At 39.9% G+C, this 21,374-nt stretch overlaps 2 protein-coding genes across 3 annotated transcripts in view; both read right to left on the bottom strand.

Annotated features, from left to right (window-relative positions):
- CFAP20DC (CFAP20 domain containing) overlaps positions 1-21,374 on the bottom strand; it is a 223,495-nt gene that overhangs the window by 48,967 nt on the left and 153,154 nt on the right. For both annotated transcript variants that reach the window (XM_069084234.1, XM_069084231.1), the window contains one exon: positions 16,191-16,394. In XM_069084234.1, coding sequence (XP_068940335.1) covers positions 16,191-16,394 — 204 coding nt within the window. The remainder of the gene's footprint in view (positions 1-16,190; positions 16,395-21,374) is intronic.
- Positions 1-21,374, bottom strand: part of FAM3D (FAM3 metabolism regulating signaling molecule D) — a 307,323-nt gene that overhangs the window by 192,836 nt on the left and 93,113 nt on the right. The gene's annotated exons all lie outside the window — the stretch shown is intronic.

Genomic DNA, 21,374 nt, shown 5'->3' with positions numbered 1-21,374 from the left:
ACCTGGGAGCAATGAAAATTGGTTATAATATTCCAAGAAGTTTTCATTTTGGGATCTCTTTCATGAGGTGATTGGTGGAATCTTTCAATTTCTATTTTACTTTCTGGTTCTAGGATATCAGGACAGCTTTTCCTGATAATTTCTTGAAATATAACGTCCAGGCTCTTTTCCTGATCATAGTTTTTAGGTAGCCCAATAATTCTTAAATAATCTCTCCCTGATTTATTTTTCAGGTCAGTTGTTTTTCCAAAGAGATATTTCACATTTTCTGCATTTTTTCCCATTCTTTTGATTTTTTTGATCCTTTTTTGATGTCGATAGAGTCATTACCTTCCACTTGACCAATTTTAGTTTTTGAGGAATTATTTTCTCCAGGGAGCTTTTCCACTTCCTTTTCCATTTGGGAAGTTTTATTTTTTAAGGAGTTCTTTTCTTTCATGAATTTTTGTATATATTTTTCTACATGGCCAATTCTGCTTTTTAAGGAGTTCTTTTCAATGGATTTTTGTGTTTCTTTTACCATTAGACCTAATTCTTCTTTTTAAGGTATTAATTTCTTTAGCTTTTTTTGTGTCTCTATAATCAAGCTGCTGACTCTTTTTATGATTTCTTGCATCACTCTACTTTCTTTCCCCAATTTTTCCTCTTACTCTCTTATTTGATTTCTAAATTCATTTTAGAGCTTTTCCAGGAATCTTTTTGGTTCTGAGGCCAATTTACCTTTTTTTTTTTTTGAGACTTTGGATATAACATTTTTTACTTCATTGTTTTCATCTTAGTTTTTGACCTTCCCTCTCACCATAGTAACTTTCTAGGGTCAGGATCTTTTTGTGTTTTGTTTCCTCATTCTTGACTTTAACTTTATGTTAAAGTTGGACTCTACTCCTGGGGTAGAGGGAGCACTGTCTCAAGCTTCACGTTATTTTGTTCAGCTGTTTTCAGAGCTAGTTCTGCAAGTTTTTAATTCTTCCAAGGTGGGATGATCTAAGGGATGTCCTGGACTGTCTCTGGTCTAAGAGTTACCACAAGTACTCTTTTGCTTTCTGAAACTGTGACCTGGGTCCCTGTTCCCTTGCTGTGACAAGTTCTGGTGTACTAGTGCTCCCCTTCACCCTGGAACCATGACCCGGATCTGAGTATGGGTGATGCAACAGAGTCTTGCACCCACTCCCAATAAAGGGGTCCCTGTAATCTCCTTCTGAGCAGCTGTCCAACCCCCTTAATGTGTGGGGTCTGAGAGTTCTGCAGGCTGTTGCCACTTCTGCTCATTTAGTCATTCTCAAGGCCTGCTGCTTATTTGCTGGGGCTCGAACTGTGCTGATGCATACTGCACTGAACTGTGTTACACTCTCACCCTGGTACAACAGACATTTCCTGCTGACCTTCTAAGTTGTCTTGGAATGGAAAATTGTTTCACTCTATCTTTTTGTGGGCTTTGGCACTCCAGAATTTGTTTTGAGGTGTTATTTAAAGTTGTTTGGAAGGCAATTTGGGAGAGCTCAGGTGAGTCCTTGCTTTTTCTGCATCATCTTGGCTCTGTCCTACATTATTCTTTTAAAGTCAATCTTAGGGGCGGCTAGGTGGCGTGAGTAAAGCACCAGCCCTGGAGTCAGGAAGACCTGAGTTTGGATCCGGCCTCAGACTCTTAACACAAAAACACTAGCCATGTAACCTCAGACAAGTTACTTAACCCCAAATGCCCTCCAAAAGGCAAAAAAAAGTCAAGCTTGGATCCTAATTTCCCTGCTTAAAAATCTTCAATGTCTGCCCATTTTCTGTGAAATAAAGTCCAAGTCCTTTTGGCATTCAAGGGCTGACATAATTTAGCTCTGATATACCTTTCTGGTATGTTATTCACCCATTTTTAATCCTTTATGGATCATATGCCATACTTTGAACATGATCTATAATTTCTTACCTCACTATGGGGGGCAAGGTGAGGCATTAATCAATACAAAAGAATGAGATGTAGGGCATCATGAGTGATGGACAGTAAGAAGGCTGTCCAGTTTGACTGGATAGAAGATTACTGGAAGTCTAACATCATTGAGAAGGCAGTTTATGGTCAGATTGTGAGTGTCTTTAAAAAGTCAAACTAAGGCATTTATATTTGATCTTAAAAACAACAGGGAGCCACTGAGGAGTGACATGGTCAAACCTACACTTCCAGAAAACCCCTTTAGTAGTTGTGTTTAGGAATGCCAATCAGGAGATTGCAATAGTCCAGGTGAGAGATGATAAGGGCCTGAAAGAAAACCATACATGCACAGATGCATATTCCAATTCATTTGTTAAGTCTTTCCTAGAAGTGATCTTTTTTTTTTCTGACATCCCAGAACACTCTACTTCCTCCTTTTATCTACTACTAAAGTTTTCTTGTGTACATGTGTTTTATCTCCCTACCAAACATTTTAAACATATGACTTTGTTTATGCATCCTATAGACCAGTAGTGTCAAATTCAAATAAAAACGAGATTCCTGCAGGCCGCATATTGACTTGGGAAATCCACAAGCTAACACTATCTATGTAGTATTGTTATTTATTTTGTTAAAACATCTTCCAATTACATTTTAATCTGGTTCAGCGGTACTAGAGAGTTTTATAGGGATTCCCAAGAGTCTGACACCTCTGTACTAGACCCCTGGTGGTTCCCAAGATCTTCTATGAGGTCGAAACCATTTTCAAAATAATATGATGGCATTTTAATTTCTAAAATAGTAAATACTGATAGATATAACACAATAAACAAACGCTCTTTGGGAGGGTCATCAATAATTTTTAAGAGTATAAAGAGGCCCTGAGACCAAAGAGTTTGAGAACCATACCCTTATTTTGAGTTTGGGAACTGTGAGTTATATCTCGGGACCTGTAGTTCATAGTGACAAATATAGACCCTTCAAAATTGAGAGTGATTTGAGACTATCAAGAGTTTTTAGCTGGTTCATGCCCTGGTATTCTTAAAGAGACACACAGAATTGTGAAAGACTGGGTGGAAGCAGGGGGCCTCAAAAGCTAAGCAGAATAGCAGTGGTAGTACATGCAGTCAACTTTCCCACCTTTATCCAGGCCTTAATGAGCAAATGGGAAAGAAGAGGACATCAAGCAAAATAAGAAAGAAAACTGAGGGCTGAGCAGTCATGGGAAAGAGGCAGCTCGAGGAAGGCCATGGGCATTATGGAAGAGAAGCCTCAGGCTGAAGCCTCAGGTTATGCCCATCTTCTCTTCAAGGGCTGAGGAAGTTCTATGAAAAGGTCTGCTTCTCCCTTAAGTACCTCTCTCAGTATCTATACAGATGCCATAGCATAATTTGCTCATTTATCTACCCAAACATTTGGAATAACTTGATTTGCTAAAAGCATAAAGAGGCCAAGAATTATTTCTAGAAAATGTAAGTTCAAGGTAGGACGGAGAGCCAAACCTCTGCCTAAACTGTTCAAATGTCATGAGATTTCCCAAGTGTTTGTGTATTGGGGGGGAGGGAGCTCTGCACTATTGTGATTTTACTTCTAACTCTTCATTTAATATAAATTTCACAAAGCAGCAGAGAAGTGGACCACGTGTGCTTGATGGGTCATTATATTACCCCAGGCTACAAACCCAGAACTAATTACTGAAACAGACTGATGAACTCTCCAGAGACAAAAGGGCTGGGAAGGAGAGAGTAGTGATGAGATCGGTGGCCAGCTGCACCCTCCAAAGCAATACCCACAACCCCCAGGGTTATCTACAGCAATGTCTGTAGAGACACATGGGCACACAGAAATAACAAAAATCATGTCCAAAGACAAGCATTAAGCTGCCAGATGTAGGCAGACTATGCTCCCTCCACAGTTATCCAAGTCCATCAAGAGGAGTGTTGATTTATTTAGATTTTAATGCTGTAGCATTCTCTCTTTCCATGGAAGTCATTCACTGGTGACCCAACTTGGCTACATTTTTAGGCTCACCATCACAGCTGGCACAGAGCTATGATATTTTTAATCACCCAAGACAATCATTTAAGGTATAGAAGATTTGAGATCTGAGTTGGTGGAGGGCTCCCCATGCTGAAACTATAGACGCTCAATATATGATATGAGATTCTATGATATTTATACCAAAATTCTAGTTCTGGCAAGGTATATGAAAGTACCATCAGACACTGTAGACTCAAAGACACAGCGATAAACATTTGAGCAATTTCTCTAGGATAAGTTCTCTGTGAGCTAGAGGGGATTAGAGTGGATGCTCTCTAAAAAGCAGGCATTAGCCCTGAGTAGATAACAGAGCATTGAACACTGATCAGTAAATTAAAGGATATTTCATAAAATATGTAGTATTGTAGAGTCTGATCACATAGGCTAGCCTTCATGCTTTGGTCTATTTTTCACAAGTAGCTGGATACCAAGATCACCTTGAGCCCCAAACGGTCATTTGATCCTCTTCTCTTTAGGCTAATAAAGAGGGAACATGTCTCAACATTGATAAAATGTTGCTTCTCAACTTCTTCACTCTAGCAACAGTGTTAATGAGGCCCCAGTGCACTGTTTACCATTACTGTCACTGTCAATCACCCCCTCCATGCAAAAATCCAGGGTCACAATCACCCAGAGACTGGACTCAGGTAGGTGTGTCTCAAAGGGCTTAAAAACTATATGAATTACTGGGTGACTAGAGCAGGGCTTCTTAAGCTTTCTCCACCTGCGACCCCTTCAGTGCTTCTTCAACTGTGGGTTGAGAGCCTTGTCTACTATAGGGCCATAGAACTTGAAAGCTGGAGGACTCCTTGGAGTTTGTTACACTTGCCCTTACACACGAAGGAACTCATGCCTGGAGAGGGGCAATGACTTGCCCTTGAGGTCAGAACCAGGACCTAAATGGGCTCTTGACCTGAGAGTCCTATGCTTTCTGCTTTATGTCATAATGCAGTGGCTGGTGTATAATGGCACATAATTCACATTGTGAACAGATTTTAATAAGGCCTAGATGTATAACGGACATAAATGAGGTAAGTTTTTCATAGTGAATTCTTCCCCTTTATTATTTCCTTGAATATTCCTATTTAATTCAGGGGCTTTAACCTGGTCCATGAACTTAGTTTTGTGATAGTTTGATGATTGTATTTCAATAGAATTGGTCTCTGTTTTAATCCTTGGTATTTTATTTTAAAGACATTTCCCTGGAGAAGGGGTTCATAGGATTCACCAGACTGTGAAAGGGATTCCATGACAGAAAAAAGGTTAAGAATCCCTTCTTTAAATGAAATCGAATCTCCAATCTTAGCATCCCGGTCACTTAATCTGACAAGGCATCAAGTCCCATGAGTGAACTTAAATGTACATGGGCAACCAGGATCCAGGCACCACCAAGCAAGGACAATATAATAAACACAAAGGCCGGGAGAACAGCAGAGAGAGAACCCCCCCAAAGTGGGCTTTATGGTTGCACTGAATAAGATATTCAGCAGCTGTGTAATTAAGGTTTCATTATTTCTCAGGGGAAAAAAAAGAGAAATGAGGTCATGAAAAGGGCGTCACTTATTGCCTCGTCTGGAAGGGCCCGGTTCAGGATTACTCTACCTGGGATCCTTGGCCCCACACACGCTTCACCTGATGGAGCAGCCACCTACTGACTTCAGACAAGCCCATAATTCATTTCTGGCTCACTGTCAGGAAGGCTTCTTGATATTCGGCCCAAATTCCCATTTTCTTAATTTTATCCCATAATTGTATTTGCGCCCCCTCGTGCCAGACCAAATAACTCCTTTCTCTCCCTCAGCCGTGCAAGCCTTTGAAGACTTCTATCCTGCCCTTTGCAGAATGGTCATCTTCCTGTGCTACCAAGAATGTTCTCTCAACATTTTTGTCAATTTTTTTCCTTTTAGTGCTTGTTTAAAAAATAAAACAGGACAATGATAAATAACAAAAATGAAAAGGCTGAGGTTACCATTAAAAATTCAAATCCTTACTCATACTTCAAATTGTAAATTCAAACAGAATGGGAGGCAGTAATTTTTACATAAGGACGCCTATAGAAGACATACAGACTCAGAAAAACCCATAGTAACATTATCTATATTCTATTCTATCTTTATCTATTTTGCTAAATATTTCCTAATTATGTCTTAATCTGGTTTAGGCTCAGATTGCAGTAGGGAATATTATGGACTGGGTGATTGACACTTCTGATCTAAGAGCATCTTTATAACTAATACTTTTATTATAAAAAAAGCTTTATAAAGTCATAAAAGCTATAAAAATTTATAAATAATACTTTGTATTAAGGGCAGTTAGGCAGCACATCAGATAGAGCACTGGGTCAGGAGTCTGGAAGAGTCATGTTCCTGGCTTCAAACCTGACCTCAGACATTTCCTAGCTGTGTGATGCTGGGCAAGTCACTTCACCATGTTTGCCTCAGCTTCCTCATCTGTAAAATGAGCTTGAGAAGGAAATGGCAAACCCCTCTAGTATCTCTGCCAAGAAAACCCCCTATGGGGTCACAGTTAGACACAACTGAAAATGAGTGAACAACAAACTCGGCATTAAAATGGGATCATAGAATTCAGAGTTGGGAGAGACCCCAATGGTCCCCTCTTTTGAAACACACACAAGCACGTTAGTCAACACTTTTAAGTTAAGTAATATAGCAAAGAAGGGCACAAAAGAACTGACATGTGGTCTAAAAGAGATTTTTACTCTGAGTCTCAAAGCACTGATTTATATCAGGAAACTTTCATATCACCAAACTGTTTGCCTCAGTTTCCTCAACTGTAAAATGCAGACAATAAAAGCACTTACCTAACAGTGTTGTTGGGAAGATCAAATGAGATATTATTTATAAAGTGCTTAGAACAGTGCTTGGCACATAGTTGGTCCTGAATAAATCTCCCCCGCCCTCCCACGGATAGACAGACTGGTTAATTTCAAGGATGCTGGTTAATCAAATTGAGAATCACTTTCTAAGAGGCGGTTTTGAGAAACTTCAGCTCTTAAGAACTTGGTTTTGATAGGTAAAGAGTATCCACTGAACCCATTTCTACTGAAGACAGAACATTATTTCCTGCAGCTTAAGTTAGGGTTAAAGGTTCCCAGGGACCTGTCTGATCATCTGGGTGTAGCATTCTGATCTGTCAATGGGCAGTTTCCTATGTCCATGATACAGAGAACATTTGGAGACCAGATAGATCTGGGAGGTCACTTGTGTGGGAGCTTCTTCCACTGATGCTGATCACAATCCTTGGCTCCATTTTCCTACATGCCAAAGGTCTACTTCTTTTTTTTAAGTATCTCAAGAATAACAATGGGTGAGGCAATAAGTTCCAACCCTCTCTCATCTCTCTTTCAGGCTATGTGAATGATGCACCTCCATTTTCTACTCATTCATTTCCTTGATAATGTCTCATATGCCATTTTACCTGTCACTGGCAACATGCTTGCTTCTATCTACCATGCATCATCTTCTCACGTCCCTTTAAATTATTTTGCATTTTAATTCTTCTGAAATTGTGATATACTATGATATACAGCCTTAACGCACCTTTGGGAAAGTATCTGATCCCTCTGGCCCCTCCAGGATCTCCATTCCCCTCAATTCAACATAGATATTTTGAAAAATTTCAGTTTCTCCAATTCCATCTAGCCTGAATTTATTCTCCTCTTCAGGTATTGGCCTGGTTCAATATTCATCTGCAAAGTCTGTCCAAGTCATAGTTCCTCTGATGGGTTACTCATCTAGTGTCATGTCATAATCTGGGCAGTATGTGTTGTTCATCCATTTGGTTTTTTGCAACATGGATGGTCAGAACAATCTCTTTGTCTTGAGCGTACCTTTCACTAAGAAGATGATGGTGCCCTGAGGGTTCCGTGCAAATAGTACAAGGCAATTTCATCTATGAACTGTTTTGATAACCTAGCCTTTATGTATACTCTCTCCCCCCTCTTGTTCTCTCCGTGCATATGTACACAGACCCATGAGACAGGAATGTGTGCATACACATACAGAGTAAAGACTTCCTTTCATTTGGTGCTAGGGCAGGAGTCATGATAAAGAGAAACAAGGCAAGAAAGAATAGCTCAGTAAAACATTTTAAAAAAATCTTGATTTTGTGGTAAACAAAAACAAGGGGGTAATGGCATTAGAATGATTATATTAAGAGAAACAATGACAGCTGATGTTTGTATATATATATATATGTATATATAAAAATAGTAGCATGCTATATAAAGCACTGTATACAATTTTTTGTTTGAAACTAATGACTTTGAGAAAAGGCACAGAGAGTTTAAGTGGTCCCACAGAAAACAGGTGGTAGGATCTGGTCCTAGGTCCTCCTCGTTCCAAGGAGACGATTTCATCCACTCCACTGCACTGCTGCTCACAGAAATCATCCTGAAGGGCATTTGCCACAGCAGTAACATGATCACTGCTTCAGCTCTCAAAGAGTAACTAACACCCTCCATCTCAGCTCAAGGCACAGAAGTGCAAACAATGAATGACAGACATGCATTTGCGATGCACACTGATTTACAACTTAAAGCTTTTCATTGACATATCCAGATATTTATATTTAAGTTAATCAAGTTTTGCCATTTAACCAAAGATGGCAGAAATAGAATTAAGTAACAGGCTAAAAAGGAAACAGTTTTCTGTTTGAGGTGTCGACTGGATTTAAACCAACCGCTAAGTAACTTGCATACTTCAACAGTTTCTCTGACAGCACAGATATTACACTAACCATAAAATACAGTTTTTAGTCTATCATTTTTATAGTTGCATAAGAACATCTGTTCATCTGATTTATCTGTAGCTTAGCAAAATCAACTTTCTTTTCAGTACTGGACAATTTTTTAAACCTCATTAAAGCCCAAAAGTAGTGAGCAGTTAATGAACCTAAATATATAAGATGAAATGCAGTCCTAAATTTGTCATAAAGAGACCAAAACCAAGTGCTAGCATGTAACATACATGTAGTCAGATGGTCACCAGAGAAAATGCCAGCACCCCATGCTAGGTGCCAAGCAACAGTCCGGCAAAGATGAGCTCCACAAAAGCATCCTCTGGGTGGCGCTGTTGCTATGCACAAGTCCCAAGGAAACAGTATTGGCACCAATGAATGGCCACTGAGATTAGAAAGTTTTGCTTTTGTTAAAGGGTGAGAGGGATGTTAAGAGAGGGCTCCAAAGAACGTTACTAAAAATGCTACCATGTTACAAGGCAAAGGAATTTTTTTTTGTATTGTTAAAAATGGCAATAATGTTCCAAGGTTATTAGTTAGGATTGTAAATAATTTTTCAAATCCTTTCCCCATATGCCAAATCAATTGACTAAATTCAGTTTGTGAAATTGGTCTCATTTTTCCCCAAATTTCCATTCATGGGAGTGATTCAATGTGATGTGTATATGAAGGTACCATGTCACTTCTTCCTTGGACTGAAGACACAAGTGAGTTCTTTATGAGGTTGAGGAACTGTTCAACTTGGATGAATGAATAAGGGCCTTGTGAGAATCTTTCGTATTGGAGGACATAAGTCAAACATTCTTTTCCAAAATTTGTCTTGAAGTGATGATTATCTTAGTCTAGAGTAATGAAGTTTTTTGTCTTATGATTTATTTGCAATAGAATAATGTTCTAAATCTACGAACTCAGAAAAAGAACTGAGATACAAACAGAAAAGCAAATTCCTGCTCTCAAGGAGTTCCTATTCTAACAGGGAAAGAACATGTGAGGTCTGAGTTGTCAATCAGGCAGAAAGGTTTCATGGTCCCAAGGGTGTAGCAGCAAAACAGAGAATGAATTTTCTTTAATGTTAAAATTAAGACAGATACTAACACCCACAATACTCCTAACAGCAGAGAAGAGATACTCCCTGATTATTTAAAGTAGATCTGTGGGATGGAGGTTTTCCCTATCCTTCTCCCTTCCCCTCCTAGTATATATATTCCTCTTCCTGTCCCCTTCCATTCTTCTTTTAAGATTGTCAAAATATAAGAGTCATTCCTAGCCCTCTCATTAGATTTCCTTTATCACCACCCAATGATGATAAGGTTCTGAGGGAACAGACATGTGGATCATCTTCCCAAATTAGAAGGTACACAGTGTATCCTTGTTCAGTCCCTTATGATTGTTTATTCATGTTTGCCTTATCTTAACTCCTATGTTTGAACTTCAAAGTTTCTATCTATGCAGCTCTGGTCTTTACATCAATGCTTGGAAATCTCTATTTCAATCAAAATTCAAACATTATGATATGCAAAATGGATAATTTTGATTACATTAAATTAAAAAGTTTTTGCACAAACAAAAGCAATTCAACCAAGATTAAAAGGTAAGCAGAAAGTTGGCAAACAATTTTTACAGCCAGTGTCTCTGATAAAGGTCTCATTTTGCTTTTTGCTTTTTGGAAGGGGGAGGGCAGGACAATTGGGGCCAAGTGACCTGCCAAAGATCACACCGCTAGTAAGTCGTAAGTGTCTGAGGCCACATTTGAACTCAGGTCCTGCTCTATTCACTGCACCACCTAGTTGACCCTAAAGGTCTCCTTTCTAAAATAAGTAGAGAATTGAGTTAAATCTGTAAGAATACAAGTCATTTCTCAGTTGATAAATGGTCAAAGGTATCTATAGTCATATGAAAAAATGCTCTAAATCACTATTGATAAGAGAAATGCAAATTAAAACAACTCTGAAATACCAAATCATACCTATCAGATTGGCTAATATGACAAAACAGGAGAATGATAAATGTTGGAGAAGATGTGGGAAAATTGGAACACTAATGCACTGTTGGTGGATTTATGAACTGATCCAACTATTCTGGAAAGCAATTTGGAACTATGCCCCAAAGGCAAACTGTGCATACCCTTTGATCCAGAAATACCACTACTGGATCTGTATCCCAAAGAGATCATAAAAAAGGAAAAAGGACTCACATGTACAAATATATATATTTATATTTTCATAAATATAAATATATATATACATACATATTTATACCAATCAGAGTTCATTCCCACCCCCGCCCCACTGGATTATACGGTTTTCCTGGCTTTATTCTTGGTTCTAAGTCTATATCCTTTGACTTCTGGAATATTGTAATCTAAGCTTTCCACTTCTTTAGAACAGTGCCTGTGAGGCATCCGTATGATTATGACTGTTGACTCCTCAGTACTTGAATTCTTTTTTTTCCCCCCTTGGCTGCTTGTAGCATCTTTTTTTTTTTTTTGACCTTGAATCTCTGGATTTTGACTTTCCTGTTCCTAGAAGTTTCACTTTGGAGTTTCTTTCAGGAGGTAATCAATGGATTCTTCCTATTTACGCACTGCCCCATGGTTCTAAGAGATCTGGCCAAATTTTTTTTTTTTATGATTTCTTTCTTTTTATTCATGGTTTGAGGACATCCAGGTCATTGCTTTTGCTATTATGTATTTTACATTTTTCCTATTTATTCAGTCTTTAGATTTTATTTTAATATTTCTTGCTGTGTCATGGAGTCACTGCATCTATTTGGTTTATTCTAATTTCCAGGGAGTTTTATTCTTTGGTAAGGTTTTGTACCTCTGGAGCCAGGTTCTTATTTCCTTTCTTTTTTATATAAGTTTCACTTCTTTTCCATTTTTTCCCCATGTTCTCATCTCATTTTTATAAAACATTTTAAATCTTGCTTCTCTTTTTACAAAAATTCTATTTGAACTTGCGCCCAAGCTGTGTTTTATAATAAGTTTTATAACTCAGACCTCACAGGCTTTGCTTGTAGATTTTTTGGAGTCACTCTTCTAGGTTGGTTCCTTGAGGGACCTTGTTGCCATAATATTTTATCTTAGGATTCTTTTTTTGTTTGTTCATTCTTCTAGTCTACTTTCTGGCTTCAGATTTTATGTCAGGTCCAGGTTCTGTGCACTTAAGAGGGAATATTGGGGAGGCTCTTACTACTATTTTACTGGAGTGCTGGGCAAATCCAGGATCTCAGGGACAGCTCAGTCTGGGGACCTGCAAGTTTTCAGTGCTTTCAAAAAGGTATGATCTAGGGCAAAATCTGATCACTGTATACCCTTCTCTTCCATCCTCTCCCTGCTCCCCATACTTTCATCCCCATATGAGCTCTGTAAGTTCCTGATCTGGGTTTGGGTATGAGCAGTATGCCTTTGGGCTTCTCCTGGTTGGAGTTCTGGTGGACTGTTGCTGGACTCAGCTACTATTAGGCAACTATTTCTCCTTGAGACTTGGATTCAATTTCTGCCTCTAAAGCATATTGTGTGTGTGTGACCCTGGGCAAGCCACTGAGACTCTCAGTGGCATAGGCAACTCTCAAAGATTACAAACTGCAGAGGAGTTGCTGCAATGCATTAGCAGGGACTCAGAATGACACAACTACAGGGTCACTGTAATCTGGGATTCCTGTCCTTGTTATACTATTGCAGGCTACAGACTGAACTGGAGACTGAATGGAGATCACGCTCTGCTCCTGGGGTGAGGACCATGAAACTTCTGAGTTTGCTTCTTGTTTGGTATAGAGCCTAGGGCTCGTGATCACTGCTAAACCTGGACTGCCATGGGCACAGACTCCCTCTTCAGTTAGCTGTATACGTGTGACCCAGAACTAGGTAGCACACACAGGAGCTGCAGGCTGGCATCTGTTCCTATAACCTGCACAAGACTGGGCCCCTCTTGGACGGATCTGTAGTCTCTTTTCTCCTTGACGGACTGCTTCTCCCTGTGCTGGAATGCTCCCTACAGGTGTCCCTGGCTAGATCCCTGTCTCCAGTGTCCACAGACTTCTCTGCCTGCCTCCCTTTGTGGATTTGGCCTGGAAAATGACTGAACGTGATTTTTTCTTGGATTTTCCAATAAAGACTCAGTCTGGTACATTTTTTAAATCTTTCTGGAGATACCGCGAGTCTGGACAGGGGAAGGAAGCTCAGCTACACTTCCTGCTATCCCACCTGCCATTACATTAGAATGATTAGCCTAAGAAATCTTGTCCTTTATTTGCTCTCAAAAAAAAGCTTGATGGGTTAACAAGGTTTATTTTTGCTATTGATGTCAATAAAAATTGCTCAAAATTCTAACTTCACTTAAAAATCCATTAGAATTCTCTTGCTGCCTCTCTCCCCAGGCTGTCATGAGTGCCACTGAACAGAAACTGAATAAAACCGATTATTTGAAACCTAGTTTTCACAGAAGTTGCAAAGTATTATTTTAATTGAATTTCCTTACAAGTTGAAATGCTGAAAAATTCGTCTATCAAAGCCTAACGGGTTTCCCAGGGGGTTTGATGTACTTAGAGATGCCCACAAAAGACAATTTGGAACAAGAATAATGACTACATTAATTATACTAATTGAGAAATTTATAAGTGTATCTAAACACATTTTCGTTCATACATATTACTTTGAATTATACCGCTAATAATGAAAACAAGGCATTTCTCCATCTCTTTCTGGGACTTTCTTTGTTATGAGTCGATCACTATCTTTGGAATGGACTCACTCCTATTCTGCCAAAGTCTATCATTCAAGGCCCAGTTTAGGTGACACCTCCTCCATGAAGCTTTCCAAGAATCCCCTCGTGATCTTTCCCTATTCAAGCTGTTCACAGGACCTTCCCTGGACCTCTGTGTGCAAGTCTTGTCCCAAGAGCTCGTGAACTTCCTGAGAACGAGGACTGTATCACTTCAATCTTGGCACCAGCAAGGGCTAGTATAGTGCCCTGCACAGAGTGGTTGTTCTGTAAACATTTAACTCTGTCACACGGGAAGCCGGGAAGCCCAAGTCCTGCAGAGGCAGTGGGCATTTTATTTTGTGTGGGCTTTTCCATTTTCAGACTGGAATACGTGTGAAGTCATTATGGAGAATATGTTAAACCAAGCTTGACCCGCCCGAGTCATGGCTTCTCTGCTGGTCACCGAACCATCTGAAGAATTAGATCTTTGTTCTGGGACCACATTTAAGCCGTTTGGGATTTGAGCAGTGTCGAGGAAAACAACAACGACAACAGCACACTCGAGGAGTGCCTGACAAGTGCTCGTGGGCTGAGTTCTAAAGATGGTTTCAGTGTTATTTTGGAATAGCAGTGTGGAAGAGTATGGACAGAGGGCAGACCCGGGAGTCTGTAGGACCCTGGGCAAGTCACTGGGGAAAGTCACAGGGAACTCTTGGAGACTAGAAACTGTAGAGGAGGGACCCTGCCACCTTAGCAGAGGGAACTCCCACACTGGGAGTCTGTACACCAATGAAATCATGGGCCTGACAAAGGGAGAAAACAAACCACTCAGAAATGCAACAAGAATTCCTACAGGGACTATTTTTCCTTTTCTCTGGAGGACTTAATATTACAAGTATTATTAGTGGGTTACTTCCCTTCATTACTCAAAGCAATTATAGACACTACCTCATTACCCCTTACCATATCACTGCCTTGAAGCTAGAGATGAGCTTAGACGACTCCCTTTCCAATGCTCCCCCACTGAGATTCTTAGTGAAATCTGGACCATATTTGTAGATCACTGTATTTGGGCCTTAGACAAAGAACAAGATGCAGAGTTTGCTACTGCATTTCTGCATTCCAGACCACAAAGATCTGATTTCTGAAGACTCTGAATTTGATGCAATGACAAATAAATGTACCTTCTGAGATCAAAGGTAAGGCCTTAAATTTTTTTCTTTGTATGACAAGGGACTATTTTCAATCTTCTCATTCTATCCAAAAGACATATATGTGATCAGAAACAACAGCAATGGCACCAGGGAGAGTAAGGCGCTCATGCAGCCCGCCGGCCTGGCCTCTGCTCCCGGCCCACCAGAGAACAGAACTGTGACGAGGAGAACACAGTATCCAAGGCAACAAGCGGGTTGGCTCTTTCAGGGCATAAATAATCCTGCCTTTAGCTCCTCCTTCATTTTGTCACTCTCTGAGCTGCTGCACAAAGAGAATTTATCAGAGTCCACAGTTTTCTTTCTTGTGGCTCAAACCGCTTTTGTGCAATGCTTTTTATAAGGCAAAACTTCAATCCTGCTCCAAATTATATTTGCAACTAACTCTCAGGAGGCACCTTTGTTACTCACTGCTCTAGCCCCAATTTCCATATCCCGGTTCAGTGGAATACAGGTCTGCCTGAGGCAGCGTGAGTCCAAATCTTTCGACAGCACAACTGATATAAGGGAACACCAGCAGGGAGAAAACCGGAAAACCCCATGAAAGAGGACAGCCTTCACTTCACCTTCAGTCCTCCAAGCCTTTCTCTTTCAAGATGTCCTCAACCTATTTCAGCACTCTCTTCCTCCTCTTAAAGCCAAGAGCCCTCCCTGCCTGCTCTAAGCATTTGGCGATCAATCCCATGCTAGCCTGGGTCAGCACTCGGGCTGCTGCAGAAGAGCTATTCTCTGAATGATTATTTAGCAGGTCATGTGCCGTTGCCTGTCTCTCCAACTAGACTGCAGGTTCCTCGAGGGCAGGTTCATGTCTTAGATTTTTAATCCTATAAGTCTTCATTACATAGTTTTAAAACTATGTACAAATATTAGAACTCTCCACAACTGTCCTCAGCTTAGCTTTTAAATTATTTATTTCATTATTAAATATTTCCCAACTACATGTAAAACAATTTTTAACAGTAATTTTGAGCTTCAAATTCTTACCCTCCTGCCCCACCCTCATCCTTGAGAAAGTAAGCAATGTGATATTGACTATGCGTGTGAAGAGGTTGGCCTTCCAGGGCGAGTGAAGTCATTTCCTCTCACATACTCTCTGGTGCACCCACCAGCCTGGCCCACCTCCCGCTCCCCACTCGCTGTGCTCTGGCTCTTCCCCCTGCCCACTCTCTCTCCTCACCTCTGCCTCTTACAAGAGTCAGGCTATGTCTCTTCAAAGCTCAGCTTAAATGGCACTTCCTACAGGCCTTACTTGAGGCCTCCTAAGTGGAAGAAATCTCTTCCTATCACTGAATTCTCTTGTCTACATCTTGTATTTACTCAATTGTGGAACAACTGTTTCCTTGCACAGAATGTAAGCACTTGAAGGGCAGGGCTTGCTCCTTCTTGTAGTTTGTCTACAGGGCTGAACTGAGCACCATCCGATGCCTCTGAGCAGTTAAGAAATGATGGTGAATGCGACAGTGAAAAGCACGAGCCCAGCTGGCAAGCACCCTCCCGCCGGGCTCTCAGATCTGAGCTGGGGCACTGCAGAGCACTGCTGGAGAAAGAACACTGACTCACGGGGGGCAGGCAGGAGTTCCAGGTGGTGGTGTCGTCACTGCTGCTACTGATGCTGACGTTACAGTTGTCGACCTGCGACGCGCTCAGGCCATGAGAGGCCCCGCCGTCTTCCAGCTCTTCAATCTGCTGCCTTCTCATGCTGGCCAGCATCTGCAGCTCGGATTCACTCATGCGGCTTGGCTGGTAGTTTGTCCAGTCATATTCCTTACAAAAAAAAGAGAGAAAGGGAGAGAGAGGGAGGAGACAGAGAAGGAGAAATTGAGAAAATAGAAACTACGATGTGGCGAAATAATGTACACAAAGTGCTTTGTAAGTCTTAAAGGATGCGATAAAAATAAATTATTATCATCACTTCTTCAAACATAAACTTACTGAATACCACTTGCCTGTTTCTGTGGAGAATACAAGCCCATCTCAGAAGTTTCCCACATACAGAAACATAGAAATTATGAAAGAAGCAGCATGAATGAGCAATGTGTGAAAATGTACAGTTGTACTTGAAAAAAAAAGGTTGAAGCAAGAACAATCAAATCATACTAGGCTAAAACGGAGCATAAATGATGCTGAGAAACATTCAGAAAGCATTTGGCATTAACATGATAGTATGTGATGGAGATGGTGGGAACAGTCATGTCACATCATGTCCTACCCATGGCACAGATACAGGCTACAAGAGGGTCATTTTATAATGAAACCACGATCTTGAAGTGAGAGATCAGGGGGCTAAAAGAAGGCCTGCCTGCTGGTGAGCAAGCTGAGAGCCTTCCCAGGCCTGCTGTACTGCATGGTGATTAAAGCTAGTCCAGACTTTTTACCTAGCAAGCCCAAGCTACTCTTGTGCACAGTCCCTGGGACCGTGCTATCCAAAGGGCAAGAGGCAAGGGGATGGATTTCTAAGACCTGGACTCCAGAAAGATCTGTGGCAACAAAGAGTTGAGTCATCCCATCCCATCCCACGCCATCCCATACCATCGTGTGCTGTCCTTTACTATACTATACTACACTCTGCGACACTTTACAAAACTATATTATATTATACTTTACTAGATCATATATACTTTACCATACTATATACAATACACTATACTATACCTATACTTTATTACTATTATTTTGCTTTTTGGAGGGCAACTGGGGTTAAGTGACTTGCCCAAAGTCACACGGCTAGTAATTGTGTCAAGTGTCTGAGGCCAGATTTGAATTCAGGTCCTCCTGACTCCAGGGCCGGTGCTCTATTCACTGCGCCACCTACCTGCCCCTATACCTATACTTTAATACAATATACTATGCTATACTATTTTAATATGATACTATACTCTACCTTACTACGCTATATTATACTTTAATACTATATTTTACTACATTTTATTATGCTTTACTACATTATACTAACTATACTATACTTTAATATTTAACATAATATACTTTAACATAGCTACACTATCCTATACTTTAATACTATCTTTTGCTACTATCCTCTGCTGTACTCTACTATGCCATAGTACTACAGTATTTTCAAGGATGTTATTATAACTCATCATCTCCAAGAGATAAAGTAAATATTATTAACATAAGGAACTGATGCAGGTTTTTCATTTAAATGAAATGTGTATTTCTTGCCTTTTTCTTGGTTCAAATAATATTAGTAGCAGAATGCCCAATTTTTCTGTTGCTATTTTTGTAGTAAACACTATACAGAATTATAGACAAATGTGACTTACATGAAACTGAATTTTAAAGAACTTCCAAAATTTTTCTTGTATGCCTGGAAATTTAGGGTAGAGAATATGACCCATACCTTGACAAACATATGCCTTAACTTCTGCAACGTGAGTGGTACTTGTTTCCTAGTGGTATGCTATAAGATAGACAAGTCTGGCTTGCTTCTCACCTGAATCACTGAGATGTTAAAAAACAAAAGGATAATGTTCCAGAAAAGGCCTGGAGGTTCCACAGTGACCAAAAGGCTAATCGTCCTACCCTATCATTTCACTAATGAGACTCAGAGAGGTCATGTGACTTGTCCCAAGTTACATAGGTTGTAAAGTGACAGAGATGGAATTCAAATCTTCTGAGTTCCAATTGTGCCATCTTTCCACTATACAGATAAACATATTTTTTCATAACAAAACGTCATTATTAGTATCCCTCTCTTGCTATATATATGCATGTACATATATATGTGTGTGTTGTCTATATACATGTATATATGTATGTATGAGAAATTTTACTTTTTAGCAGTGGGATAAAAGTCTCTTTCTCCAGAAGAAATTCACCAAGATGCATTCTTCTCCCCGTGGAAGATGACTATGTCGGAACTGCTGGCCTTCCTGGAGGCTGCATGGTATGTGGCATAGTGAGAAAACAGGCCTTGGGGTCAGAGGACATGAGTTCAAATCTCATCTCTGTCAATTACTGAATCTCTGACCTTGGGCAGGTCACTTCTCTCAGGTCTGTTTCTTCATCTTTAAAACATATGGGATGAACCAGATGACCTCTAAGGTCTCTTTCCCTATGGTTCCTTTCAGTATAACAGTTTCCTTTTTTATCTTTTAAAAAATTGTGAATATTTTGGTTTGTCAGGTAGTATGACTGCAAATCCTACTTTTTGGGATTAATTTGATAAATAGTACTTTTTTCCCATCTCCTCAGTTTTGTGTATTTCTTTGTTTTTAAAAATGTGCTTCCTGTAAGCAACAGTTTGTAGGGTTTTGTTTTCTTATCCAATCTGTCACTCTTTTCCATATTATTGTATTGTTTAATCCATTCACATGAGAGATAAGTTTATATTTTCCTCCATCTATCTCTAATATTGAGCTTTGCCCAAGATAAATACATATATATGTATAAAATGTATATATAAAATTTTCCTCTTCTGATGTAAACACAGGATTTTGTTCCTTCCATTACTTTACCTTATCTTTAAATTTTTTAAAATTTATTTATTTTTAGTTTTCAACATTCATTTCCACAAGATTTTGAGTTACAATTTTTTCTCTCCCTGTCTTTTCCCTACCCCACCCCAAAATAGCAAGCCTACTGAATACCGCTTTCTACAATCTCTTCTCTCTTATGTCCTCCCCATTATCCCCCTAACTTTCTAGTAGGGCAAGATGGAATTCTATACCTCAGTGCCTGTATATCTTATTTCCCAGTTGCATGTAAAAACAATTTTTTTCAACACTTGATTTTAAAACTGGGAAGATAAGCAATTCAATAGAGGTTGTACATGGGTGGTTATCCAAATCATTTCCATAGTAGTTATACTGTGAAAGACTAATTATATTTCCCTCCATCCTATCCTGCCCCCTACTTATTCTATTTTCACCTTTGACCCTGTCCCTTTTCAAAAATGTTTGCTTCTAACTACCCTCTCCCCCAATCTGCCCTCCCTTATAGCATCCCCCCTCTTATCCCCTATCCCCCTATACCCAAGTGAGTTACCTTACCCTGTTTTTAAGGTGGCTTTGTTCCCACAGGTTCTTCTCTCCCTCACATCTCTTCCTCTCCTTTGTTACCCTTTTCCCTTTGGGTTTTTGATTTTTACTTCCTTTTTTCTTTCATGCTTTTATCTATTTTAATAATTCCCCACTTTCTCCTCTCAATTAGACAAGCAGATTCCCCCCGCCTCTTCTCTTTCAACTAGTCTTGTACTACAGTTTTTTAAATTTCATTTTTTGTACCCCTTTCCAAAAGATTTTGCTTACTCTTTTCATTAACCGTTCTGTTGGCTCCAGACCCTCATTCTCTGGTTCATATCCCCTATAACTGCTTGATCTCCTTCTTTTCTCTGTTTTCCTCATCTAATCAAAGCTTCCAAGGTCTCCATTCTAGGATCTCCTTGCTAGGCAGTTTCTGACGTGTTTCACTCCCAGAACAATGCCCAAAACTGCAAGTGTCATAGAGGATACTATCCCATGCTGCCTCATCCCCAGCCTCTGATTATGCAGCCTGCCATTGATCTATGCCCTCCCATATCACCAGTTACCTTTCTATTCCCATTTGCCTCAAAATCTCTCCTTCCTGGGTCCAGCTGCTCCCAGGGTTTCTAACTAACCTCCTTCCTGACACAGGATGAGCAGACTTTTCAAACACAAACCCCCCTAACAACCAGAGTAAGGCCGCAGCAACCTTAATAGACCATCTGTCTTCATCCCATCAACAAAGTAAGGCCTTCTTCCTTTTCTTATCTTTTCCATCTTTCCTGCATCCCCCGTAGACTTCTTTTTCTGAGACCACAGGAGTCACCTTCTTCTTGTTACTAGCTTTTGATTTTATCTCAGTATAGTCTTCTCTTTCCCCTTATCCCCACCACTTTCATGTACTTTCCCCTGTTGTAATATAGATACATTAAAAACAAAACAGAGCATTGATTTACTTGTAGTCAGGGTGTCACCAGGTTCTGGCCATAATACCCCTGTCTACTTCTTCACTGTGCCCACTACATTTCTGCCTTCACTTGCCATCTCGTGTACATTTATAAAGACGTCTTACTGGCTTCTCTGCTGTCACGCTGTTGCTATTGTCCTTGCCTGTGACACTTATTCACTCTTGCCTTTTGCTGTTTGGGGCATATGAGAAGCCAATAATCTCTTCAGTTCTGGGTTTCTTTTGGAAAATGTTTCATATACCTCTGTATGAATGCCCATCTTTTTTCATGTATAATTAACTTCAGATTTTCAGGATAGGTCACCATGGGCAGCATCTTGGACTCCACTGCTCTTTGGATCCCATTATTCTGTTCTCTCCTGCATCTCACAGTGGTGGCAGAATAGTCTTATGTTATTTGAATTTTCTTTCATTTGTATTTGAAGGTCTTTCTCCTGATCACTTGCAGAAATTTTACTCAAATTGAATTGTTAAATTTAACCAGTATATGTCTTAGAGTTTGCAGGCCTGTTTTTATTTGTTTTCCAGAGGCTATCTGTGAATTCTTTCCATTGCTATTTCTTTTTCTATTTTTAGAAGTTCTAGGCAATTCTTTTCTACTGTTTCTTACGAGGTGTATTCTTTCAAGAGACCCACAGTCTTCTGGTTATCTCTATGCATCCTATTTCAGAGATCAGTGTATTTTGTTTGCACAGTTCGCATATTTTCTTTTAATGTTATTCCAGACTGTCCTTCACTTCTGGACATTTGTATTCTCAATATACCGTTTTCTCTTTTGTTTCTTTGGTCAGGCTT

This window comes from Petaurus breviceps, unplaced genomic scaffold, assembly GCF_028583685.1.
Source record: "Petaurus breviceps papuanus isolate PSGF00001 unplaced genomic scaffold, PetGlider_PUasm1.0 174, whole genome shotgun sequence".
In the NCBI taxonomy this organism is placed as follows: domain Eukaryota; kingdom Metazoa; phylum Chordata; class Mammalia; order Diprotodontia; family Petauridae; genus Petaurus; species Petaurus breviceps.
The sequence above is the reverse complement of the archived record's forward strand: the minus strand, read 5'-3'. Positions and strand labels throughout refer to the sequence as shown.